The 27,611-nt window shown below is 41.8% G+C and overlaps 2 protein-coding genes across 5 annotated transcripts in view; one reads left to right on the top strand and one right to left on the bottom strand.

Moving 5' to 3' along the window:
• Positions 1-232: 232 nt before the first annotated feature.
• Positions 233-17,625, bottom strand: ccdc90b (coiled-coil domain containing 90B). Of its 3 annotated transcripts, none has more exons than XM_055943050.1 (9): positions 17,135-17,625; positions 5,250-5,372; positions 4,953-5,056; positions 3,724-3,825; positions 3,543-3,584; positions 1,413-1,484; positions 1,244-1,297; positions 917-1,031; positions 233-672 (listed from the first exon to the last, which is right to left on the bottom strand). In XM_055943050.1, exons 1-9 carry the CDS (start codon positions 17,238-17,240, stop codon positions 617-619), a joined length of 774 nt encoding a protein of 257 aa, XP_055799025.1. In that variant the 5' UTR covers positions 17,241-17,625; the 3' UTR covers positions 233-616. The 3 variants fall into 3 exon arrangements, with proteins under 3 accessions (XP_055799025.1, XP_055799027.1, XP_055799028.1); XM_055943052.1 differs by lacking the exon at positions 17,135-17,625 and adding an exon at positions 9,876-10,024; XM_055943053.1 differs by lacking the exons at positions 5,250-5,372; positions 17,135-17,625 and having other exon boundaries at positions 3,724-3,881; positions 4,953-5,040.
• Positions 17,572-27,611, top strand: part of alg8 (ALG8 alpha-1,3-glucosyltransferase) — a 27,639-nt gene continuing 17,599 nt past the window's right edge. For both annotated transcript variants that reach the window (XM_055943049.1, XM_055943048.1), the window contains exons 1-5: positions 17,572-17,764; positions 18,114-18,192; positions 19,874-20,067; positions 25,098-25,207; positions 25,540-25,607. In XM_055943049.1, coding sequence (XP_055799024.1) covers positions 17,676-17,764; positions 18,114-18,192; positions 19,874-20,067; positions 25,098-25,207; positions 25,540-25,607 — 540 coding nt within the window. In that variant the 5' untranslated portion in view covers positions 17,572-17,675. The remainder of the gene's footprint in view (positions 17,765-18,113; positions 18,193-19,873; positions 20,068-25,097; positions 25,208-25,539; positions 25,608-27,611) is intronic.

Genomic DNA, 27,611 nt, shown 5'->3' with positions numbered 1-27,611 from the left:
CCCCAAATTTATGTCGTCATTGGTTCAGAGTTTGTTTTGATATTTTAACCTGCGTGTGGTGATTGCATTTGGTGTAGGGGGACAAAATAAATGTATGCACGATAGCGCACGTGCTCAGCCGGTTTGGGTTCCGTGTTAGTCTGTTGCATCACTATCGGCTGCTTGGAAATTAAAGATGAACTGAAATCAAAATCAGGAATGGACAATGATTTAAGTATTCAATAAAATGTGGTTCAGTGAGAAAAGTTGTTTATTTCCAAGTCATGTGGAATCCATATCCAAATACAGTTCTTGGAAGTATTGAGCCATTTGTATAACCTATAGATATAGTGCCTATAAATAGGTTTATTATACATTGTATCACTCAACATTTATGTTCAAAATATCTGATTGACTTTATTGTTTAATAGGTTGACTAATTGATTGATTTAACGACCCATGCTTGGCCGTAGTCTTAGCTCTCCGTGTACCATTTAAAAGTAGTAATACATTGCCATTTAAAAGTAGTAATACATAAAAGTAGAAACTGAAATTACATGAAACCAACGTTGATTTAACCAGTGTGCACCCAGTGGGATCTATGTACAATGTAATCAAACCCCCACAGCAGAGATGGTCACTTCCAAAGGCGGTAAAATCCCAAGGCAATCGCTAGGCAGGCGAAAACAGATGCTACCAAAAAGAAAAGCAGAGGGGGGTATATCATGATCCCACTTAAATTCATACTATATTTCAAAGAATAGTTGAATATACAGAAATGTGTCAACAAACACACACACAAGCACATATCTTTAACTCTGCATCGTGGGAAAAGGACCCGTGAGTAAGCATTTCACTGTTAGTCTAGACCTGTTGCATACGAAGCATGTGACTTATAACATTTGATTTGGCATACAAACGCACACACACACCGTACCTGCAAGGTAGCGGATGGTCTCCAGCTTCAGCGACTCCAGTAGAGTTTTCAGGGAGGCCACCTCTAGATCAATCTTTTTAGTCGTCTCCATCGTTTCGTGGTCAATGACTGCGTTCTGAGGAGAACATTAACATAGGGAATCATATTACTATACTCATATGGCTGGTTTTGCAGACATGGTATAAGCCTAGTCCTGGACTAAAATGTGCTTTTTAATACAGGACTAGGCTTAATCTGTTTCTGGGAATCCGCCCCATAAAGAAATGCAGCTGTTATAGCCTGTGGTGGGAGTATAGAAATATCATCATGGACAAGATGGCATTTTACCTTATTGTGGAACTCTGTGCTGTTCTCCATAAGTTTCTTCTCCTGCTCAGTAAACTGATAGAGAAACAAAGAGACAGATGCCCAGTGAGAAAGAGAAAGCATGTGGCAGAATGTCAATTCAAGGTCTCAGGAGTAATAATCAATCACACGCGTATGCGCACGCACACACCATGTCAGTGACCCTGCTCCTCTCCAGGTTGATGTCCAGCTTGGCCTCAGCTCGGACCTTCTTACTCTCCTCCTGAAGTGAAAACCGGAAACAGAAGGGTTAGGGTTAGTTATTGTTTGCATCCCAAATGGCAACTTATGCTCTTTTATAGTGCACTACGTTTGACCAGGGCCCAAAAGCAGTGCACTATGTAGGGAATAGGGTGCCATTTTGGATGTGTCCACACAAGTCACATGATGTACTGAGTGCGAAACCACTGAGCTATCTGATAGCACCACAGAGATAACTGATAAACTATTACATGATTCATAACAGTTATAGTTTACCAATAAACAAATGAAATGATAACTCAGAATTACAAATATAACATACAGTAATGATATAGTGAATGAATAAATTACATTATTTATGTCAAATCACCAATTGGTGACACATAAACAAACACTACAATAATTCATTGCGCGTCACATAGAGAGAGAAAAATGTAAGGTAAAAAGCAATACATAAGAGTAAATAAGGTTATCCAAACAAATATATACATAGAGCAGTAAAACAATACACACACACACAACCGTTCAAAAGTTTGGGGTCACTTAGATATGTCCTTGTTTTTGAAAGAAAAGTACTTTTCTTGTCCATTAAACTAACATCAAATTGATCAGAAATACAGTGTAGACATTGTTAATGTTGTAAATTACTATTGTAGCTGGAAACGGCAGATTTCTAATGGAATATCTACATAGGCCCATTATCAGCAACCATCACTCCTGTGTTACAATGGCACGTTGTGTTAGCTAATCCAGGTTTATTCTTTTAAAAGACTAATTGATCATTAGAAAAGCCGTTTGCAATTTTTTGTTATGTTAGCACAGCTGAAAACTGTTGTTCTGATTTAAATAAGCAATAAAACTGGCCATCTTTAGATTAGTTGAGTATCTGGAGCATCAGCATTTGTGGGTTCGATTACCTCAAAATGGCCAGAAACAAAGAACTTTCTTCTGAAACTCATCAGTCTATTCTTGTTCTGAGAAATGAAGGCCATCCCATGCGAAACAGACACCTCACAAGTCCCACAACTGGCAGCTTCATTAAATAGTACCCGCAAAACACCAGTCTCAACAGTGAAGAGGCAACCCTGGGATGCTGGTCTTCTAGGTAGAGTTCCTCTGTCCAGTGTCTGTGTTCTTTTGCCCATCTTAATCTTTTCTTTTTATTGGCCAGTCTGAGATATGGCTTTTTCTCTGCAACTCTGCCTAGAAGGCCAGCATCCCGGATGTTATTTTAATGGACCAAAAATGTGCTTTTCTTTTAAAAACAAGGACATTTCTAAGTGACCCTAAACTTTTGAACGGTAGTGTACATACATAACATATAGAGATAAATAAATACATAAAAAAGAAACAGAAGGCATTTGAACCCAGTCTGGCACAAAGAGAAGATTCATGTGGGAGACAAGCCTATACACAATCTACATACACACGTGCCAAGCTAAATATTTTTTATAATTGAATTATCAGTAGCCCTTTTTTCTTTTATTCCAGGCATTATCTAAATATTTCGCAAACGGATATATACAATGAATAAAAAAACATTTCAGTTTCTCCTTATCGCTCAGCCACATAATGCCAGGGTATATCTGGTGGTCTTTCTGGAATAAGAGCAAGTGTATGTTGTGGTAGAAAGGGCAATAGAGGATAAAATGAGTTTCATTCTCTATTTCTTCAAGGTCACAATAGTTACATAGTCTTTCCTCTTCCATTTCACCACAATACCAACCTGTTTCAAGAAGTAGTCCCCAGTTATTGCAAGTATAGGTACAAAACTTGTGGACACCTAAAAAGTAACGTACTGCTCTGTTATGGGCATGTTTGTTTCTAAAATACCTCTTAGCACCCCACACTCCTGCTGAATAGTCCAGAACAGGACACACGCATGTCTGATACAGTTTGGAATACGTAGCATAACCAATACCTTTGATTGTTTTAGTTTTTACTATAACTACCCCAAGAACTCTACTTGCTGAGTCAGCCAGGGCATATGTTCTGTATAGAAAGGTAATATGTTCATCAATATAAACACACATATTTATAATAGTAGTATTTTTTTTTGGGATCTCTTATCACTTCTCACCATCAGCCTGTTCCTTATCTGATCCAACTCTGTCTTCATTTTCTGCAGAGAGACATACACAGGTTTATGTAGAATGCATATATTATTATAATTATTATTATAGATCCCTAGTGCTCCTGTTAGCTTAGGAGAGATAGACGGGCAGTGATTGTGTGGAGGAGGAAAGGGTTTATGTACGTACGGCGTTCTCCGAGCGCAGGTTGGCAAACTCACTCTTCTCCAGGATCACCATGTCTTTCCTGATGGAGTCCAGGTGAGCCATGATCTGCTGCAGCGCAATCTCCTAAACACGATACACAGGAGAGAAGGGGGGCGGAGGGTGTCTTACAACAGAACGACCTACAAGAGAGTGGTTGAAAGAGGGTGTAATATGGGGGTGAAGGTTCAGAGTATTGCAATTCCATGGGTGTAACTGAAGCACACACTGGCATACATACCAGCAGTCACAAGTGTAAGCGATAGCCTGGTCTTCTTTAGCTTGGGTAGCAAGCGGGATGCTGTGGGTGTGTGTGGTACCTGGTGTGCTGTGAAGTGTGGTACCTGGTGTGGTACCTGGGCTGCTGTGAGTGTGGTAACTGGGCTGCTGTGTGTGGTGTGTGTGGTACCTGGTTTGCTTTGAGTGTGGTACCTGGGCTGCTGTGAGTGTGGTAACTGGGCTGCTGTGTGTGGTGTGTGTGTGGTACCTGGTTTGCTTTGAGTGTGGTACCTGGGCTGATATGAGTGTGGGGTACCTGGGCTCCTGTGAGTGTGGTGTGTGTGGTACCTGGGCTGCAGTGAGTGTGGGGTGTGTTGTACGTGGGTTGCTGTGAGTGTGGTAACTGGTGTGGTGTGTGCATGTGGTAACTGGTGTGGTGTGTGCGTGTGGTAACTGGTGTGCTGTGAGTGTGGTAACTGGTGTGCTGTGAGTGTGGTGTGTGTGTGGTACCTGGGCTGCTGTGAGTGTGGTACCTGGGCTGATATGAGTGTGGTGTGTGTGTGGTACCTGGGCTGCTGTGAGTGTGGTACCTGGGCTGATATGAGTGAGGTGTGTGTGTGGTACCTGGGCTGCTGTGAGTGTGGTAACTGGGATGATATGAGTGTGGTACCTGGTGTGGTACCTGGTGTGAGTGTGGTAACTGGGCTGCTGTGAGTGGTGTGTGTGGTACCTAGACTGCTGTCAGTTTGGTGTGTGTGTGTGTGTGTGTGTGGGGTACCTGGTGCGCTGTGTTTTGTACCTTGTGTGTGTGGTACCTGGGCTGCTGTGAGTGTGGTACCTGGTGTGCTGTGAGTGTGTGAGTGTGGTACCTGGTGTGCTGTGTGGGGTACCTGGTGTCCTGTGAGTGTGGGGTACCTGGTGTGTGTGTGTGTGTGGTATCTGGTGTGTGTGTGTGTGTGTGGTATCTGGTGTGTGTGTGTGTGTGTGTGTGGTACCTGGTGTGCTCCAGTCACCATGTCTTTGTACACTATGTCCATGTTGGCTGTTGTCAGAGTCACCAGAGCTGCTACTATGATTTCTGCTTGACACTTTTCAAAGCCTGAAAATAGAGAAATCATTAAAGATTTGATCTTCAGCATTACAACAGTGTCCAGTTTCTTTATTACAATGTGGATCAATTATCACCTTATTTGCCTATCCTGGTCTGGATGTGACTTACACTTCAGAATAGATTTCAGAAAAGGCAACACAGAAGAAGAATTACAGATCCAAGTCCAAAATGATGCACCCACCATTGCTCTCCAGCTCAATGACCATGGCATGAGAGTCAAAAGTCAGTTTCCTCTGTTCCAGAGGGGTCAGCTCCACTTTCCTCAGGTCGTACGCTGCTGCTGCAGGTGTTGCAACGTGGAACTCTGTACAGACAGACAGATGGAGTTGAGTGGCGAGGTGATGACTTTGAGGAGTGTAGCCTACCTCCGACTACATCAAGTCAGTATCAGTCGAAACTTGTAAAAATGTCCATTCTGTCATGTGTACCTTGTACCTACGCTTGTCCTGTGTAACTGCGTTCTTTTCTTTGGATGCCGCAATCCGTAGTTTTTTAACTTAATTCTATGTGACCTCTGTCAAATTGCGGCGTGCAATGAGAGGGCTGCTCCTTCTGCGTTAACAAACAACGTCTCCCTTGGTGGAGTTCACGTAAAATGCTATTTTTGTGAGAGAAAAAACGACGAATTGCAGTACCCAAAGAAAATAAATGCAGTTACACAGGACAAATATAGGTACAAAGGTACACATGAAAGAATGTACAGATTTTTTACGTGTCTATTTAAAAAGAATAAAACTAAGAACATTAACAACTTCATAGTTAAGAACACTAACAAAATGGAAGAAAATGAAACATATTCTACAAGAACCAATATCACTTCCTAACACAATCTTATGGAACAATACTTGGATTGCGTTTCAAAATTCACCGATAAATTGGGCCACGTGGAAAACTAAAGGCATAGAAAACTGTAAATAACTTTAACAGGAAATACATCTATTTCGATTACAGAATTAAAAAGTAATTTTGGACTGACAAATATAGTCAGTTAATTAATTTAATATTAATTTAAAAGTTACTTATCACACAATTTTGAAGAGCAACCTTGACATTATGACCAAACCGGCTCCGCGTGTGCGCCATTGTGCGCATGGTGAGTTTGTCTATCCCCACCAGATGCGATCAGGACACAGGTTGAAATATCAAAACGAATTCTGAACCAACTTTATTAATTTGGGGCCAGGTCGAAACAAACATGAAACATTCATGGTCATTTAGCTAGCTAACTAGCTTGCTGTTGCTAGTTAATTTGTTCTGGAATATAAACATTGGGTTGTTATTTTACCTGAAATGTACAAGGTCCTTTTTTTTGCTGGATCTTTGTAGAATTTTGACCCATTTTGAGTCACACAAAATCATGTGCTCTCTACTATGACAATTAATCCATAGATAAAAAGGGAAACATAGTTAGTTTCTAGTAATCTCACCTAGTTATTTTTCTCCCGTGGACTTTACATGGCGGTTGACAACAAACTTTAAGGTGTGTTACTGCAACTAAGTCTTTCATCTTTCAATCACCCACGTTGGTATATGCTCCTAAAAAGCAACGAGAAGATGGTAAAGCCAGGACTTGTAGCGCCTAAAGCAGACCAAGTTCTCGTTGACGCATAAGCAGTTTGGATGAAATGATCGAATAACATTTTGCAATGCTAGAAAACGCAACGCGGCCGGTATGGTCAGCATGTGAGGGAATCTTATTTGAGTCAGAAAAGGATGTTCATATGATAGGGAAGATATACAAAACCTTGCAGAGAGCATATCCAACTGACAATTACAGATAACAAAAACGTATACTTAATCCAATATAACATAATGTATAGAATTTCATATAAGAAACTAAATTAACTAATTCTACAGCACAACGGCAGTCATGAAAAACTAGTCTGGGCTCCCGAGTGGCGCAGTGGTCTAAGGCACTGCATCTAAGTGCTAGAGGCGTCACTACAAACACCCTGGTTCGAATCCAGACTGTATCACAACCGGCCGTGACATCCAGAGACTCGACTTCGAACCCGATTAAACACTTGGAGGTAAGGATGGCAGGTGTGGCGCAACGAAAATTGTACAGAACTGCAATGTCAAAATGTTCCAGCATTTGGAACAAAGCACAGAGATCCACATTAGCTTGAGGCAATAGAGGACATTGCAAGCATGAAAGTAACTATTCCATGTGTGACAAGTCTTTGGACTCCTTGAAATCGTTTCCCATAGTCCAGAACTTGTTTCTGAAGTACAACACTCCAGTGCCCCAGTTGAGCGTCTTTTCAGCTATGGTGGAAAGCTGTTTACCCCTCGTCGAAACAGGATGCCTGATGCTCATCTAGAGCATGTCCTCTTGCTGCGATACAACAGCAATTTCTGCCTTCAATCATCTGAGTAGGCTAGCTTCAGAATAGGCCTACTGCAATGCCATGTCTGATATGTTGGTTTATTGCTCCACTTTTTTTGCTTAAACTTGGACTAAATGTGTAAAAAAAAAAAAAAAAAAAAAAAGAAGACATATTTCTATTTCTCATTTTAGTCATTTAGCAGACACTTCTCCAGAGCGACTTACAGTAAGTAGTGAGTGCATACATTTTCATACCACTTTGTACTGGTGTCCCGTGGGATAAGTGTTTAGCACCATCCATGTTACTTAATCCCTTACTTATACCTGGTTTTAACATGTATACTTTGTCCTGCACATTGTGTTTGTGCCCACATTTTTAGACAGGTGTACACGATTAAAAGATGTGACTGTGACTGATCAGATCATATAAGTGTAAATGGACAAGAGAGGCAGGTATACAGGGCTTAAATACATTTGTGTCAATGTTTTGTGATGTTCTAATGTGGTTCTGCAATAAATGTTAAATTGGTAATTTTATTTTATTCTATGTTTTACGGGTGAAGTAATCCAAAAGAAACAAAGTAATCAGATTACGTTACTGAGTTTAGGTAATCCAAAAATTACATTACTGATTACAATTTTAGACCGGTAACTAACGGATTACATTTAAAAAGTAACCTACCCTGTTGACAGTGAGATCAGTTCAGCACCCTACATTGCAGTCCAGGTGGATGACACCACAGACATATCCTGCAAATGTCAATTGACATTCATAGCACGCTATGTCAAGGATAAGGGTGTTATACTGAAGAAAAACATAAATGCAAAATGCAACAATTTTGAAGATTGAGTTACAGTTCATATTAGGTCATCAGAAATGTTTTATAAATTCATTAGGCCCTTATCTATGGATTTCACAAGACTGGAAATACAGATATGCATCTGTTGGTCACAGATACTTAAAAAAAAAAGTAGGGGCGTGGATCAGAAAACCAGTCAGTATCTGGTGTGACCACCATTTGACTCATGCAGTGTGATACATCTCTTTCGCATAGAGTTGATCAGACTATTGATTGTGGCCTGTGGAATGTTGTCCCACTCCTCTGTGCGAAGCTGCTGGATATTGGCAGGAACTGGAACACGGTTGTCATACACGTCGATTCAGAGCATCCCAAACATGCTCAAAGGGTGACACATCTGGTGAGTATGCAGGCCATGGAAGAACTGGGACTCTTCCAGGAATTGTGTACAGATCCTTGCGACATGGGGACATGCATTATCATGCTGAAACATGAGGTGATGGCTGCGGATGACTGGCACGTCAATGGGCCTCAGTCTCGTCACGGTATCCCTGTGCATTCAAATCGATAAAATGCAATTGTGTTCATTGTCCGTAGCTTATGTCTGCCCATCCCATAGCCCTACCACCACCATTGGGCACTCTGGTCACAACGTTGACGTCAGCAAACCCACTCGGCCACACAACACCATACGCGTGGTCTGCGGTTGTGAGGTTGGTTGGACATACTGCCAAATTCTCCAAAATGACAGAGGCAGCTTATGGTAGAGCAATGAACATTAAATTATCTGGCAACAGCTCTGGTGGACATTCCTGCAGTCAGCATGCCAATTGAACACTCCCTCAAAACTTGAGATATCTGTCACATTGTTTTGCATGACAAAACTGCACATTTTAGAGTGGCTTTTTATTGTCCCCAGCACAAGGTACACCTGTGCACATCATACTGTTTAATCAGCTTCTTGATATGGCCTCCTGGACAGATACTACATATAACCAGAGGTTTGCTGACATGAAGAGCCTCAACTTCGTACGTGTTCTTGATCATGGTTCATTTCCCGAGTACTCAAAGCAAGAGGGGTTTCCTGACAGAACTCACACCGCTGTTCCAGACGTACCCTTTTTTGACAACAAGAGGTTGGAAAGTGTGCTGCAGATAATCCATGCTGATGCCTCCTACAAATCACCAGGTGAGCTGCTGCAATCACTTGTGAAAAAGGACCTGAACAGGGACTTCTCCCTATAATTAGCCTACAACATGTTGAAGTGCATTGCGGTTGCATTTCCCATTAGACTAATCTTGCTGCTTCAGAAACATTTCAGTAAGGATGTTATAACTTAGGCAAACCAATAGTGAAATTAACTTTGCCAACTAACTTTAACTTGCATTTGACCATGCTGTGTAGGTCATGTAACTGTTTGTTGCATGCAATATTTTCTTTGTGTACTTAAATAGGACAGATGATACTCTCCAGTTGTATTAACTGTGATGAAACACAAACGTATGTTGTTGAATTTTTGCCACCACTGTGACACTTGTACTTTGGAACTGTCTGTAAATTATGTAGGCTATGGCTTATTGGTCTTATATCGGCTACCATGGTGCCGTATAAATGCATTTCTAATGGATTATAGAGAAAACACAATTATCACAATATAAATTGTAAAAAAGGTTTTACCTGGCTTGGCTTCCCCATAGATTTGACCTACGCACCGCTACTGTCATGACTCAATAATTCATGCTTTCTGGGAATGTTTTTCACTTTATTTAAGAACCCGGAAACAAAACAATGTCTGGACGTTCTGTTTTGTGGAGAACTTCCGTTGTGGCGTTCTTTCCGTTTTGCGAACGTTACCTAGCTAGCTCAAAATGTCGTGGGATCATACCAAGAAAAACATTAAACGTCGAGTGGCAAGTCTGTGCCACATCTGCTGATTATTTAAGAGTGAGATAACGATATGAAAAAAAAATGCTATCACCTACGCAGACAACTTCAATTATTTTGTTTTGTCTATTGGTGTGGATGGGTCAGAAATGAGGAACTACAAAAGCACAGAGGCATATCAATACCTCCACAGCAGGAAAGTTGGGCGGGTGTTAATTCACTGTCTTTAGGATGACAACATGGGTGTTCCTCAAAGCAGATGTCCAGCCCAGTCAGAGCGAAACACACCATAATTTTGCCTGTATTCTTGTATAATCTGTCGGTACGGTGGAGACTGCGGGGTATTCTTGTGTTGCAGGGCAGGGAAAGTCTTGCAATCATGCGGCTGCAATACTATGGAAGGTAGCTAACTCACTGGCTTTTGTTTATCAATAATTGCCCTTTCTTTGAATGATAAGTTTGATGTTAGCTAGTTAGCTCGCTAAATGTGATGATACCGTATCACTGACCAGAACTGATAACGTTAAAAATTACAACATGCACACACGGTTCTTGATTTCAATGGCTCATTCTAATCTCGAAAGGCAATGAAGTAGGTACAGAAGCAAGGTGAATTTTACAATCAAATAGGAAATTACCAACAACCTAAACCTAGTCAACCGTGAACACCATGTAAACTAGTGTTCTGTTCTGTAATTAATTATTCTAACAGTAGTTTGTTGAAGGTGCAGAATGCTGTGAATGGAGGATTGACAGGGGTGTCCTGCACAAATGAGCAATGGCAGTGGAACTCGGCGACGCAGCCAAATCTATCCTCAAAAAGGTTGAGCGAGATCTGTGGCAAAACGTCACAAACCAACTGACAAGTTCTCTGACAGCACTCTCCATCTCTACATACAACCGGTGTACCACTCACACAACATACTTAAAAAGAGTTTGGAAGGGCCAATGTTCCAGTGGGGTGCATTCTGCACAAGTGTATCAATGCTAAACCAAACAGTCATCAAGTTCCAGCAACAGCCACACAGCTCCAGCAGCCTCATGGTGAACACAGCATCAACATGCAGTGTCAGAAATGCTTGTCATTTTATGACATTGATGTTAAGCTGGAGGAGTGTAAATGTGCCAGCCTTTAGGAGTTCACTAAAGCACAGAGTGCCTCCCATGCGTGGTAGTCAAAGGTTCCTGTGCGCACCTCAACAAATCCAGACAACTTTGTGTGGGAGCATCTCTTCCCCAGGTTCCATGGGAACTCAGCAATCACATATGGTAAGGAGAACAAGCAGGTGGCATACACATGGATGGAGAGTTGTGGGTTTAGTCAGGAGAGTAGAGGCACAGTAGTGAGTGTCAAGGAGCCATGGCTTTCTGCAAGCCCAGATAATGTTAAACTCTCAAGAACTTCTAGAAATCAAATGTCATGTTCTGAGTAAGAAGTGTGAGTCTCTGACTAAACTGTTCTCTGGCTAACTACCAGATGTGATGGATGGGGTTCCTCAGCTGCAACCTAATGGAGCCCTTGGGTATTACATGAGCATGTTCTGGGTATTACAAATGGGCATGTTCTGCACAGGACTGGTGAGATAAACTGCTTGTCTGGCTCCATCCGAACAGGTTGTTATTGATGTGCCGTTTGATTTTTTCTTCACAGCTCTCTTCATATGCATATTTACCTGATTATATTTGCATAATTCTTGGTGTTTTTTTTGTCTTGTACAGCTCTTCATACATGTTTATCTAATGCCTAAGGATAACTCCTTATGCTTTATGAACATATTTGTATTGTACCTTGTATAGCTCTTTTCATAATGACACTTCATTAACTTATTATGCAAACATACCGTAACTGATCTTACACTTGGAAAATGATGGTGTTAAGAAAAACACTGAAATTTCACTGTTGACATTTTCTTTGATACTTAACCTTTTGAAATGAAGGACAAGGAGGCATGTCGAAGGGTTTCAAATGTGTTTTCTGTTTGATTCTGGTTTTGGGTTTCAAGTGCACAAATTAAGAAAACAGTGTGTTCACTTTATAAACAGTTGTCTTCCCTCTTGGTCTGTTAGAGACATGTTGGTGTTGAAGAAAATGTATTGTAAATATATTTAGGGCATGAGAGCGCCACCTAGTGGATGCCTGTAATTAATTATCAGAAACATGCAAAATTACAGTACATTTCAGATTATTCAGATTAAATAGTAAACCATATACACTGCTTTCGGGAACATTTTCAAACCCCTTCCCTTCCACATTTTGCTCGGTTACAGCCTTATTCTAAAATGGATAATATATTTTTTCTCATCAATCTACACACAATACCCCATAATGACAAAGCGAAAACAGTTTTAAAAATGTTTACTAATTTATTAAAAATAATCTAGAAATACCTTATTTACATAAGTATTCAAACCCTTTGCTATGAGACTTGAAAGGATGCACCTGAGCTCAATGTTTCCATTGATCATCCTTGAGATGTTTTTACAACTTGATTGGAGTCCACCTGTGGTAAATTCAATTTATTACACATGATTTGGAAGGGCACACACCTCTCTATAAGGTCCCACAGTTGACAGTGCATGTCAGAACAAAAACCGTAGAACTCCGAGACAGGATTGTGTCGAGGCACAGATCCGAGGAAGGGTACCAAAAAATGTATGCAGCATTGAAGGTCCCCAAGAACACAGTAACCTCCATTTTTAAATGGAAGTTTGGAAAGACCAAGACTCTTCCTAGAGCTGGCTGCCTGGCAAACTGAGCAATCGGTGGAGAAGGGCCTTGGTCAGGGAGGTGACCAAGAGCAGGATGGTCACTCTGATAGAGCTCCAGAGTTCCTCTGTGGAGATGGGAGAACCTTCTAGAAGGACAACCATCTCTGCAGCACTCCAGTAATCAGGCTTTTATGGTATAGCGGCCAGACGGAAGCCACTCCTTAGTAAAAGGCACATGACAGCCCGCTTAGAGAATTCCAAAAGGTACCTAAAGACTCTCAGACCATGAAAAACAAGATTCTCTGGTCTAATGAAACCAAGATTTTAACTATTTGGCCTGAATGCCAAGAGTCACATCTGGAGGAAACCTGGCACCATCCCTGCGGTGAAGCATGGTGGTGGCAGCATCATGCTGTGGGGCTGTTTTTCAGCAGCATGGACTGGGAGACTAGTCAGAGATCCTTGATGAAAACTTGCTCCAGAGCGCTCAGGACCTCGGACTGCGGCGAAGGTTCACATTCCAACAGGATTGGCTTCGGGACAAGTCTCTGAATATCCTTGAGTGGCCCAGCCTGAGCCCGGACTTGAACCCGATGGAACATCTCTAGAGACCTGAAAATAGGGGTGCAGCGACATCCCCCATTCAACCTGACAGAACTTGAAAGGATTTGCAGAGAAGAATGTGAGAAACTCCCCAAATAGTAGTGTGCCAAGCCTGTAGCGTCATACCCAAGAAGACTTGAGGCTGTAATTGCTGCCAAAGGTGCTTCAACAAAGTACTGAGTAAAGTGTCTGAATACTTATGTAAATGTGATATTTCAGTTGTTTTTGTATACATTTGCAAAAACGTATACAACTTGTTTTTGCTTGGTCATTGTGGGCTATTGTGTGTAGATCGAGAGAGGAAAAACATTTTATCAATTTAAAATAAGGCTATAACAAAATGTGGAAAATGTCAAAGGGTCTAAATACTTTCCAAATGCACTGCACACACAGTATCTCATGTGGATGAAATTATAGTGTATAAAGTTACATTTCAGATGTATGAACATTCCCTGCTCACTCTGCATCCTCATGGATGATCTCACCCTGAATGTTAACAAGTGCTCTACAGATTCTGAGGACTTTGTCCATTTTGTGTGTCAGGTTGATGAGAAGAGTCTGGAAGAGGATTTTGAACACCTTGAGTTGTCTGATAACTCTTAACATGAATATGCACATTAGCTATCCTTCTCGTGCTTGTGGCTTCCTTTCTGAGTGAAGGCTGGTATGGCAAGGAAGCCCCTGTCTGTCACAACTTCCTCGCCAGGCCTAAGGTATTCCAGGAAGCCAGAGTTTTAGGTGATGAACTGTCACTGCATCTGCCTCCATATGCAGGAGAAACTAACATGGAGCAATGGCCACCAAAATACTGGAGAGTATTGCTGGACTAATAGTGGCTGTATGACTTCCCTCTGGAATCAATATTGTGTGCTTTCTGAAGAGTGGTTTCAGAGCAGTCGATGATGCAAGTGGTGTTGGGGAACTTCTCTTTGGAAGCACTAAGGCATTGTGTTCTGAATCGTCTCCCTCGGCAGCCATGGAATGTAGATCCTCATGTGCTCCTCCATTGTGTCAATCCAGTAGGAAAGGATTCTGCTCACTACTCCCTGGGACACAACAAAGCGTTCAGCAAGATCACCCTGGAGTAGATTCAGCTTCAGCTTCATCAAGGTTATCAGTATTTGATCAGTGATATGCACTCTGCAGAAATGCTACATGGTCAAAGAAAACACTAAAAGGATGGCCAGTATACAACACTGAGCTAGTGTCATTCTTCAGGATGGTATGGGTCAATGGCTCTGCACCACCACATTGGGTTTGTTTATGGCAGGTGGGCTTGTTGACTTGTTCTGTTGACACTTAGCTGTGATCAGTCAGTGCTGGAACTTCCCATTGAGTATCAGCATCTTTACACTGCGGTGGCATTGGCACACTCAGATCAGAGACTCTGCATGACCAGAGTTGTCTTCACCTGTCAAAAAAAACAAACAAGAGACTACAAGTTTAACAAAATAAAATACACAGACAGCCTATTGGTCATGGGTTAGGTTAAAAAAAGAAAAGACTTGAGATAATGTTTAATAATTTAGGTAGTTACAGACATTTCATGAGCATCACCAGTGGCATGCCAGCAAGGATGGGGATAATCATGGCATGGGGAGACATTGTCAGACAGAAGTTGTTGGATAGCTAACAATATAGGGACTAACTATGTTAGTTAGACAAACTGTTCTCAACTAGCCTACCTGGTTAAATATATATATATATATTTTTTTTTTAACTAGCTAGGCTAGTAAGCTAGCAACACTATCAGTTGGACTGCCCTCAAGCTAGCTAGCTAAGTGAGTTAGCTAGGCAACAATTATATAGCTACAGTATGTTAAGACTTAGGAGTCTTAACATAGTTAGCTAAGCTTGCTAGTTAAGTTAGCTAACTTCTGCTTGATTCAGGACATCCCATATGTGACAATAGCTAGCTAACAACTACCTGTATGTGTTGATGACCTGATGAGATGTCACCTTCCGGTCTGTACTGGAGTATCATAGCCCAGCCGCTTCTCATAGAAGGGATGCTCTTCAGTTGGCCTCTTGTCCACGAAGTGATAGGATCAAACGTTGGGTCAGTTTGGTGGTTTCTTCAAGTTCAATGCTTTGAGCCAAAGAGACTCATCCTTCTTAGGAGGTGGGTGCAAATCAAAAGGCACCTAACAACTGCACTAAAAAAAAACTGGTGGTCAAAACACTCCTCCATGAACAGCTTCCATTTATGCCAGTTATTGTGGAATCCCCTTACCGAACATAAAATGCCAGTTTTGCATGAATCCATGTTTGGGAAGTTGTGAGAAGCGGAAGCGATTTGCTTTATCTTGGCCAGGTCGCAGTTGCGAATGAGAACTGGTTCTCAACTAGCCTACCTGGTTAAATAAAGATTTTAAAAAAAATAGTGAGCTAGCTAGCTGCGAACTATTGGCCGGAAGTGCTTAAGTCCCCCATTTAAAAAAACGGAACAGACCACACCCATATTTCTGTTGAAAATGAGGTACATAAAGTCTGGATGTTGTAGACGGAGCTAGAAAGTTGGCTGTCAGAAGTATTACTATGTAAACTTACTGTCTGCATATTTCAAGACATGGCCTATGGGGGTGTAGTGAAATACCAAATGGGTTGGACGATTCTCTTGAAAAAAATTATACTAAAACCGTAGAAATCAATCAACCCACCATCATTAACACAATGGAAAAATCTTATGATTTATTTTTGAAATATTGAAAGTGCGTGGGCTATGGAGTGAAACAAAATTGTGCAGTTTCAGGCCATGTGGCGGAAAGTGATGTGGGGGCTGGAGATGTGTGGTGTGTGCTAGTGGGTTTGGGCAGGTGTGATAGTTGATGTATGATGTTGTCGTTTGTTTTGTATTGCTTATAAAATCGTACCAAAAACATTTATGGGCAGTTTTACAAGCATTGAATAATAACGACTCAATGTAGTCATTGGTAGCCCAGATAGCAATGAGGAATTGGCCCTGAATCCGCCCTCTAACGAAAGCATTGATGCAGTGTCTTAGACCGCTGCACCACTCTGGAGGCTCCATCCACAAAGTATCAAAATACTATACTACTTAAACAGGAATCTTAAATAAATTAATTTAAATGTTAATTGTATTTTTTGATCACAGAAACAATGAGAAAAAAATGGAAAAATAAATAAAGAATGAAATGTTAATTATATAAAGCAGCCCGTTTAATCATCTGCCATTGAGTAGCCTCAATCGGCCCGAGCCCCAAGTAATATTTGGGCCAAATAACTCTCACCGGAATCAGCCGAAGCTCAATCCCCGCATCCTAGCCATACGTAATATGCCTAAAGTGGCCCAGTTTCGGGCCACATGACGTCGGCCGAGCCTGACTCTCAGTTGGGTGCCCCGACTCTCAGCCGGAATAGGTCCAGATCCACTGCGCTAGCTGGGAGGCTAGCTACACTCCGTCAAAACGAATATAATCTAATTTAACGCCGTGCCACTCAACTTCATTGAGCAGTGTGGATTTGAGAATTATTGGCTAACAAACAGACACACGTTTTGTTAAGGATAATAAACGTGTGCCCACTTGTGTAGTAAACAAAAGTTAGGCCTGCAATGCTTAATAGCGAAGGAAAGGAGTATACCTAGTCACTTGCACAACTGAATGCATTCATTAAATTGAAATGTGTCTTCCGCATTTAACACAACCCCTTTGAATTAGCGTTAGTACACGGGTATAGAGTAATTACCTGCAAGACTACTAATATACCAAAACGCTTACCTCTCCAACTCTGTGTTCCCCTGTATGTGCCATTGTTCGGATGCCTCTGACAGTGCCGGAATACTGACCGGAAAAGAGTTACACAGTGTCTGTTTACACTGATCATCGCCCCAGACACAAAGACTTTGAAACTCACGGAGCAACAAATTCTCTTTCAGTTCCAACACTCTTACGATCTGAGTTGTATTACACGTGTGTTATCTATATATTGAAGTACAAAGTGTGATATCTATCCCACACCGACTCACACACAGAGGACAAGCAAGCGTTTATGACACCGGATGGTACGTAAGAATGCAGTTTACGAAGTTTTTCTTCAACGTTGCGCAACATGTGACCATTCCGCACGGCGACGGTCCATATCTAGCTAACAATTCAATATGTCTACTCGTCTTCTTTTGCTTTGTTTGTATAATTGAATGTGCTAATTCGACAATGTGATTGCGGGGAGGACCGCGTAACAGTCTAGAACCGATACTGTACATCAAAATACTGTACATCTCAATAAAGTTTATTTTTACAACCCCCCCCAAAAACTGTCATGGCGGCGCCCAGAGCAGACGACTGGAGTTGGTTTCCTGCATTAGCACTTGGCGTTTCTTTCATGAAATGTATTTTGATAAACGCATAGTAAGTGAAACATTCAAATAATTTATAATATATTTCTCAACATGTATATTTCAACGTATGTTATCTGTTCTACTTCATTGACTAGTTGTGTCGCTAGCTAGCGTTAGCTTGATATCTGCGTTGGCAGCTTTGCCACTGTATTGAAAAAGTTATTCAACCATACACGTTTACACACATAACTAACTATAAATAAGTGGTTAGGGCATTTATTCTCACCAGGAAAATATGTCATAAGAGCATCAAACCTCCTAACTACACTGTCCTATAACTATCTGTGTGACGTTTTTTTTAACAGTGAGGTACATTGTGTTGTGTCGTTGACTATGACAGTGTTTTCTGGATATTTCAGTCATTCCACAGATTTTGAGGTTCACAGGAACTGGCTCGCCATCACTCACAGCTTTCCTGTGTCAGAATGGTACCATGAGGTTTGTACATGCATGCATGCATACATACATACATGCATACATACATACATACATACATACATACATACATACATACTGTACATACAGGGTGCCGTCTTTCGGATGGAACGTTAAACGGATGTCCTGACTCTCTGAGGTCATTAAAGATCCCATGGCACTTATCGTAAGAGTAGGGGTGTTAACCCCAGTGGTCCTGGCTAAATTTCCAATCTGGCCCTCAAACCATCATGGTCACCTAATAATCCCCAGTTTACAATTGGCTCATTCATCCCCCTCCTCTCCCCTGTAACTATTCCCCAGGTCGTTGCTGCAAATGAGAACGTGTTCTCAGTCAACTTACCTGGTAAAATAACGGTAAAATAAATAAATACATACCAATCATGTATTATGCATGTATAAAAGTGTGTCACTCACCCCTTAAGTGCTATTTCAAGCTACAAATCCTGTAGCTAAATCATTATTTTGCGCGTGACGAATTCACATGGAGATTGAGGGAAAAGTGACGCTACCTGTCGGCAATGTTACCTCTAAAATATCATTAGTCGAGGTAATTGACGTACTATGTACATGTAGGCAGTGGTGGAATCAACGCAATATTAGCCACTGTCTCATACATAGACATGTACAACATTGGTCATCATGCTCAGACTTTAAACATAATGCAACATACCGAAACTCTGCAAAACTAACTAAGCAAGAGATTTTGTTGTAGGCAGAATGCTTTGGAGTAGGATTCTATGGCATTGACAGGCATGACTCAGGCCTGTACTCTACATAGACCAGTGCGCCATAACCAATCAGAGCTGCTGTAGGCCTATATGCAAATAGACCATTGCCATAATGCATCTGTGCCATTCACTTTGAATTGGAATGTGTTTACTGCATAAGTGGTCGTGAGTAGATTAGTTTGTTTTGAGATCAAAGCAAGAGCTGCCTGTTGCCACTTGTGCACATTTGTTCATATCCTTTGCTAGTTAGTGAGTTATTAGCCCCGTTATAGATCATTTGTAGTAAGCAATGGGGGAGTGATTGCTTCTTACAAGAGCACAAAATGTGTACATTTCTAGACATCTTTGAAAAGCGAGTCGGGTAAAGAGCTTTTTTTTTTTTTGCCAATAGGCAGAGGGTAGCATCATTTGTCTGATTCACTGTAATAATGGTATGGGAATAATGCATTTTATTTTGTAAAGTGGTTTCTTGAATTAAACAACACAACAACATTTTTAATCACCTCCTTGTCTGAAGGACAAGTGGATAAACAGTTTAATGTCAAGCCCTGCATGTTTTTTTCCAAAAGTTTAATGGAAAGTAGGCCTACATTGAACACCATACATTGACCATTGTAGGCTGAATGATAGAACAGCTATTTCCATGTTATGGAATGCATTTTCTCTATTGTTTCAGATGGTAGGCCACTCTGGTAGGCCTACATTATGATCATCCCCAGGAGCCTACTTGACCACTTTCTTAAACTGTAACGTAAAGTGGGTACAGCTTCAGTGTTCACAGTAAACGCACGCTGGAAGATGCACAGAATTTTCAGAATGTTCAAGTTTGCCCTCATCAGACCTGAAATTTGCTCACTGCCCCCACAAAATAGAGGGAGCATTGCCTGTCGGAAGTCAAATTTTACCTATAGAATACAAAATGTTTATGACTGTGTGTTTGTCTTTCTGTGTAGAACACCTCAGAGTGGACCCTGGACTACCCTCCTTTGTTTGCCTGGTTTGAGTATGGCCTGTCCCACGTGGCTCAGCACTTTGACAAGGAGATGCTGGTGGTTCAGAATCTCCTCTACACCAGTCCTGCTACCGTCCTTTTCCAGAGGCTCTCTGTCATCGTGACGGACATGGTCTTCATTTACGCTGTCAAAGAGTGAGTGTTTTCTCCAGGGGAAAGGGAGAAGCTAAAGAAATGCAAATATGTTTTATGCATGGAGGATGCCTTAAGTATTAAAGTATCATAAATAGACATGTACTACATTGGTCATCATGCTCAGACTTTTAAGGTATAATGCAGCTGTGTTTATCATTTCTGGGTAACAATTAAGTGCTTTCTGAACAACGTCCTATTACTGTCAATTTGTATGAACATAACAAGATTCAACAACTGAGACATCCACAGATGTGACTAACAGAAATTAAATAATGTGTCCCTGAACAAAGGAGGGGGGGGGGTGTCAAAATCAAAAGTAACAGTCAGTATCTGGTGTGGCCACCAGCTGCATTAAGTACTGCAGTGCATTTCCTCATGGACTGCACCAGATTTGCCAGTTCTTGCTGTGAGATGTTATCCCACTCTTCCGCCAAGGCACCTGCAAGTTTCCAGACATTTCTGGGGGGAATGGCCCTAGCCCTCACCCTCCGATCCAACAGGTCCCAGACGTGCTCAATGGGATAGAGATCCGGGCTCTTCGCTGGCCATGGCAGAACACTAACATTCCTGTCTTGCAGGAAATCACGCACAGAATGAGCAGTACGACTGGTGGCATTGTCATGCTGGAGGGTCATGTCAGGATGAGCCTGCAGGAAGGGTACCAGATGAGGGAGGAGGATGTCTTCCCTGTAACGCACAGCGTTTAGATTGCCTACAATGACAACAAGCTCAGTCCGATGATGCTGTGACACACCGCCCCAGACCATGACGGATCCACCTCCAAATCGATCCTGCTCCAGAGTATAGGCCTTGGTGTAACGTTTTTTCCTTCGACGATAAACGAATCCGACCATCACCCCTGGTGAGAAAAAAACACAACTCGACTCGTCAGTGAAGAGCACTTTTTGCCAGTCCTGTCTGGTCCAGCGATTGTGGGTTTGTGCCCATAGGCGACGTTGTTGCCAGTGATATCTGGTGAGGACCTGCCTTACAACAGGCCTACAAGCTCTCAGTCCAGCCTCTCTCAGCCTATTGTGGACAGTCTGAGCACTGATGGAAGGATTGTGCATGGTGTAACTTGGGCAGTTGTTGTTGTCATCCTGTACCTGTCCCGCAGGTGTGATGTTCGGATGTACTGATCCTGTGTTGTTACACGTGGTCTGCCACTGCGAGGACGATCAGCTGTCCGTTCTGTCTCCCTGTAGCGCTGTCTTAGGCGTCTCACAGTATGGACATTGCAATTTATTGCACTGGCCACATCTGCAGTCCTCATGCATCCTTGCAGCATGCCTAAGGCAGGGACCCTGGGCATCTTTCTTTTGGTGTTTTTCAGAGTCAGTAGAAAGGCCTCTTTTAGTGTTCTAAGTTTTCATAACTGTGACCTTAATTGCCTACCGTCTGTAAGCCGTTAGTGTCTTAACGACCGTTCCACAGGTGCATGTTCATTAATTGTTTATGGTTCATTGAACAAGCATGGGAAACAGTGTTTTAAATTAAATTAAGATCTTTTTACGAATTATCTTTATCTTTGGTCCTGAAAAAGGGAGGTTTCTTTTTTTTGAGTTTACTTGAAGTCCTTGGCCACTTTAATAAATGGAACACTAGTCAGTCACTTTAAATAATCACTTTAATGTTTACATATCTTGCATTACTCATCTCATATGTTTATACTGTATTCTATTATATCTACTGTATCTTAGTCTATTCCTCTCTGACATTGCCCGTCCATATATTTATAATTTCTTAATTCCATTCTTTTACTTAGATTTGTGTGAATTGGGTATATGTTGTGAATTGTTAGATATTACTTGTTAGATAATGCTACCCTGTCGGAACTAGAAGCACAAGCATTTCGCTACACTCTCAATAACATCTGCTAAACACGTGTATGTGACAAATACAATTTGATTTGTCTCAACTATGGAGTCCATGCAGTCTCGTTCCCGAGGAGAAGCAAAAACAATAAGTAGCAGTGCTTTCTTGCTGCGTTCAAGTCATGTTGGGACCATGTGCAATATCACCTTCCTTCTAGGAAAATTCATGTGCATGCCCGTCCAACTCTGGTTTATGACTAGGCGACTTGGGTATGATATCTGGACCCCAATCTTTTTCATATGCTGGGCTTCAATGTCATGCACCACTGAGAATGGCTGTCAATGGTGACATTGAACATTTACATTTTGTTCATTTGGTGGATACTCTTATCCAGAGGGACTTGCAGTAGTAAGTCCAGTGCTTTGTTAAATATTTTTTTTAATTTAACTAGGCAAGTCAGTTAAGAACAAATTCTTATTTACAATGACGGCCTACACCTGCCAAACCCTTTTACCCAAGGCCCTATGGTGTCCGAGGGTATCGAAAGTATGGTATCACCCATATGTGAGCATAAATCACTCTCTTCAGGCACAAGAGTGGCGGGTGTGTGAGGACATGACAAAATAACCACATTATCCCAGTCCTCAAGGTGGTGCTCCACCCCTCCAGATGACAATATATAGGTGGTTGACCGCATGCTCCGCCCAGCGGCGGGCATTCAAGGCGTCACCGTGGGTGTGTCCTATCGCCTGTTTTGAGAGAGAAGATTTCCTCTCTTTGGAAGTGGGCTATTCGGGTGGTTCCCATGTCGGAAGCACAGAGCGGTTGGTACAACCTGTATTTTCGAGTTCCAAACAGCAATGGAACGCTGTGTCCCATCCTGGACTTGCGTGGTTTGGACAAGCACCTCAAGGAGTGCATGTTCAAAATGCTCACCCTTCGGTGGCTAATACAGTCGGTGCGTCCCAGCAATTGGTTTACGTACAGCGCCTTCACAAAGTATTCACACCTTTTGACTTATTCCACATTTTGTTGTGTTACAGCCCTTAGATGTAGATGTTTTGTCACTGGCCTACACACAGTACCCCATGGCGTCAAAGTGGAATAGTGTTTTTATACATTTTTACAAATTTGCGGAACAAGTCACAAGTTGCATGGATTCACTCTGTGTGCAATTATAGTGTTTAACATGATTTTGTAAAGACTACCTCATCTCTGTACCCTCACACATACAATCTGTAAGGTCCCTTAGTCAAGCAGTGAATATCAAACACAGATTCAACCACAAAGACCAGGGTGTTTCTCCAATGCCTCATAAAGAAGGACACCTATTGGTATTAATTACACTTTGGATGGTGTATCAATACACCCAGTCACTACAACGATACATGCATCCATCTTAACTCATTTGCCGGAGAGGAAGGAAACAGCTCAGGGATTTCACCATGAGGCCAATGGTGACTTTAAAACAGTTACAGAGTTTAATGGCTGGAATAGGGGAGAACTGAGGATGGATTAACAACTGCAGTTGCTCCACAAAGCTAACCTAATTGACAGAGTGAAAAGAAGGAAGCCTGTACATAATACATATGATCCATCAGACACTATCTTCTATCCTGTTTGCAACAAGTCACTAAATTAATACTGCAAAAGTTTTAGTCCTGAATACAAAGTGTTAGGTTTGGGGAAAATACAACACATTGAGTACCACTCTCCATATTTTCAAGCATAGTGGTGGCTACATCATGTTATCTGTATGCTTGTAATCATTAGGGGCTGTGGAGTTTTTCAGGATAAAAAAGAAACGGAATGGAGTTAAGCACAGGAAAAATCCTAGAAGAAAATCTGGTTGTCTGCTTTCCACCAGACACTGGGAGATAAATTCACCTTTCAGCAGGACAATAATATAAAACACAAGGCCAAGTCTACACAGGAGTTGCTTACCAAGAAAACAGTGAATGTTTATGAGTGGCCGAGTTACAGTTTTGACTTAAATCTAGTTTAAAATCTATGACAAGACCTGAAAATGGTTGTCTAGCAATGATCAACAACCAATAGGACAGAGCTTGAAGAATATTTTTTATTCACACCGACGCACGACGTCGGTGGCGTACATCAACAGGCAGTCTCTCTCCTAACCCATTACCTGCTCTTAGGGCGCAGTGCGCATACACCCTCCGGATCTCTCAACGTGGGTGCGGATACACTTTCAGGGGGGTTGCGCATTATCAAGTCACAGCAGGTGTCATGTTGTTTTGGACTTGCAGTTCCTTGCGTGAGTTCTGACATTCCAGACTCCTTTGGTCTCTGTGCAAGCCTTTTTGGAACCAGTAAGGTCTATGGACTTGGGCCGCCGTGGTCGATGTTAGGCAGTGTTTTATCCTGGTTACCACAGTTCTCTGTGGGTTTGAGCCTTGTGCTGTCATGGGAGCGCGTGAGTACCGGTACACAGTTCCCAGGCTACTGCAGGCTTCCTGTGGGTTTGAGCCTCGGGCTGCTGTGGTTCAACGACTCTGGTCGGTGCTATGCAGCGTGCATGTGCGCTTTACCAAGTCACGACAGGTGTTCTGTTGTTTTGGACTGACTGAAAGGTAACGTTTATGAATATACCCACTGTTCCCTGAAGGAGGGAACGAGGTATAACATATTTTGGGCCGCACCGTCAGGTGGTTTGGGCTTGCTGAAGAGCAGTACTGAATTGAGGAAAGTAATGGGAGCGCTGGTGTTATAGCTAGGAAGGTGGGGCTTGCAAGGGCAGGCTCTGCATTTATTAGCCCATTGGGTGTGTTTTAGTGTTCTTCAGGTGAATGTGATTGGTCGTTGACTCCCCATACTATGTTATACCTTGTTCCCTCATTCAGGGAACAGTAGTTATGTTCATAACTGTACATTATTGGCAGAGAGGAGGGCACACTCTTTGTTATTGGTCTGATAATTTATAGCAAAAACACCACCCATGCAAAACAAGCTGACTTTTCAGGTACTTTTCAAACAGCTCTTACACTAAAAGGGCATCATCATTTTCACGATTGCATAGTATTATTCCAACCTAAGAGTGTGGAAATATATTTAACACACGGGAAAATAATGTTTTTGACTGCCCTGCCTCTTTAAGGATTTTATTTGTTAATGTTTCTTTTTTGTGTTTTGTATATACTGTACAGTGTATGTTTCAGTGCCCCATTTATAACCACTGTTTTTCTCTCTTCCTCCAGATGCTGTAGAAGTGTGAGAGAAGAGAAGGGTTCCAAGGACCTCCTGGGGCATCCATTTTTCATCCTGGCAGCTCTGCTTTTGTGGAACTTTGGCCTCCTCATCGTTGACCGTATCCTTCAGTCACTACTCTGAGAGCTGGGTTGTGTTTTTCAGGCCTCAAAATGAAAGAAAACACACTGAAACATGGAAGGATTACCGAGACCTGTCCAATAGGAAACTCATATAAAACTCCTGTTTTAAAACGGTGTGCCCTTATGAACATGAAAAGAAGAGAAAGGCCTGCACACTGAATTTGCTCCGAATTACCACCTTAATTTACTTTTTGATCCACAAAGATCTTCATCGGGTCACGAAGTGGTTAATAGGGATCACTTAATGCTGTTAGCTACCATAACAGGTATTAACCAGCTAGTCTCTCAAGTCCTTAGCGTTTCCATCCAGACATTCATTTCCAGTACAATGGATTCCTGTTTGGAATACTACTGCTATCAGTGGCAAGACATTTACAGGTACTGTACCTACCCAACCACCCTTCTCCACAACACCAATGATTCCTGCTTAACTCAACCATGCTGAATCATGAGCAAAGTTAAGGTCCTTTATTTAGATTAGTTTAAGAAACATGAATGGTTATGCCATCTTGTTCTTCATTTGAATGTAGTATTGATCAAATAATATTGTATTTGTGACATGCACCGAATACAAGAGGTGTAGACTTTACCGTGAAATGTTTACTTACGAGTCTTATCCCAACCATGCAGAGTTAAAAAGTCTGAAAAAAATACACACAAAAATAACAATAACGAGGCTATATAGAAGGAGGACTAGTACCAAGTCAATGTGCAGGGGTACGAAGTAGTTGAGGTAATATGTACAGTGCCTTCAGAAAGTATTCACACCCCTTGACTTTTTCCAAATTTTTTGTATTACAGCCTGAATTAAGAATGGATTAAGTTGATATTTGTTGGTCACTGGCCTACACACAATATCCTATGTCAAAGTGGAATTATGTTTTTTGAAATTTAAAAAAATTTGATTCAAAATGAAAGGCTGAAATGTCTTGAGTCAATAAGTATTCAACCCCTTTGTTATGGCAATGGAGTCAAAATTTGCTTAACAAGTCTGTGTGCATTAATAGTGTTTAACATGATTTTTTTCATGACGACCTCATCTTTGTACCCCACACATACAATTATCTGTAAGGCCCCTCAATCGAACAGTGAATTTCAAACACAGATTCAACCACAAAGACATGGGAGGTTTTCTTTGCCTCGCAAAGAAGTGCATCTATTGGTAGATGGGGGAGGGGGAAAAAAGCTGCCATTTAATTTCCCTTTGAGCGTGGTGATGTTATTAATTACACTTTCGTACACCCATTCACTCCAAAGATACATGTGTCCTTCCTAACTCAGTTGCCGGAGAGGAAGGAAACCGCTCAGGGATTTCACCATGAGGCCAATGGTGATTTTAAAACAGTTACAGAGTTTAATGTCTGTGATAGGAGAAAACTGTGAAAAGAAGGAAGCCTGTACAGAATTTTTTTTTCCCATCGGACACTGTTCTGCTGAATTCACCTTTCAGCAGGACAATAACCTAAAACACAAAACCAAATCTACACTGGAGTTGCTTACCAAGAAGAAAATATAAGTGGTGCAGTGGTGTAAGGTACTACATCGCAGTGCTAGCTGTGTCACTAGAGATCCTGGTTGGAGTCCAAGCTCTTTCGCAGCTGGCTGCGACCGGGAGACCCATGGGGCGGCGCACAATTGGCCCAGCATCTTCCGGGTTAGGGGAGGGTTTGGTCGGCAGGGATGTTATTGTCCCATCGCGCTCTAGCGACTCCTGTGGCAGGCCGGGTGCAATGCACGTCGACGCAGTCGCCAGGTGTACGGTTTTTCCTCCGACACATTGGTGCGTCTAGGCTGGGTTGTGCACCTTGGCTGTTCACCTTGGCTGGGTTGTGTTTCGGAGGACGCGTGGCTTTCGACCTTCGCCTCTCCCGAGTCTGCACGGGAGTTGCAGTGATGGGACAAGACTGTAACTACCAATTGGATACCATGAAATTGGGGAGAGAAGACAAGAAAATATTAATGTTCCTGAGTAGCCGAGTTACAGTTTTGACTTGTTCTTTTTTAAATTTATTTTTATTTAACTAGGCAAGTCAATTAAGAACAAATTCTTATTTACAATGACGGCCTACCAAAAGGCAAAAGGCCTCCTGCTGGGATTAAAAATGAAAAATAAAAATATAGGACAAAACACACATCACGACAAGAGAGACACCACAACACTACATAAAGAGAGACCTAAGACAACAACATAGCAAGGCAGCAACACATGAAAAAACAGTATGGTAGCAGCACATGACAACAACATGGTAGCACAACATGGTAGCAGCACAAAATATGGTGCAAATTATTGGGCACAGACAACAGCACAAAGGGCGAGAAGGTAGTGACAACAATACATAACACGAAGCAGCCACAACTGTCAGTAAGAGTGTCCATGATTGA

The sequence above is a fragment of the Salvelinus fontinalis genome, chromosome 13 (assembly GCF_029448725.1).
Source record: "Salvelinus fontinalis isolate EN_2023a chromosome 13, ASM2944872v1, whole genome shotgun sequence".
Lineage (NCBI taxonomy): Eukaryota > Metazoa > Chordata > Actinopteri > Salmoniformes > Salmonidae > Salvelinus > Salvelinus fontinalis.
This window is presented reverse-complemented; position numbering and strand designations above follow the sequence as displayed.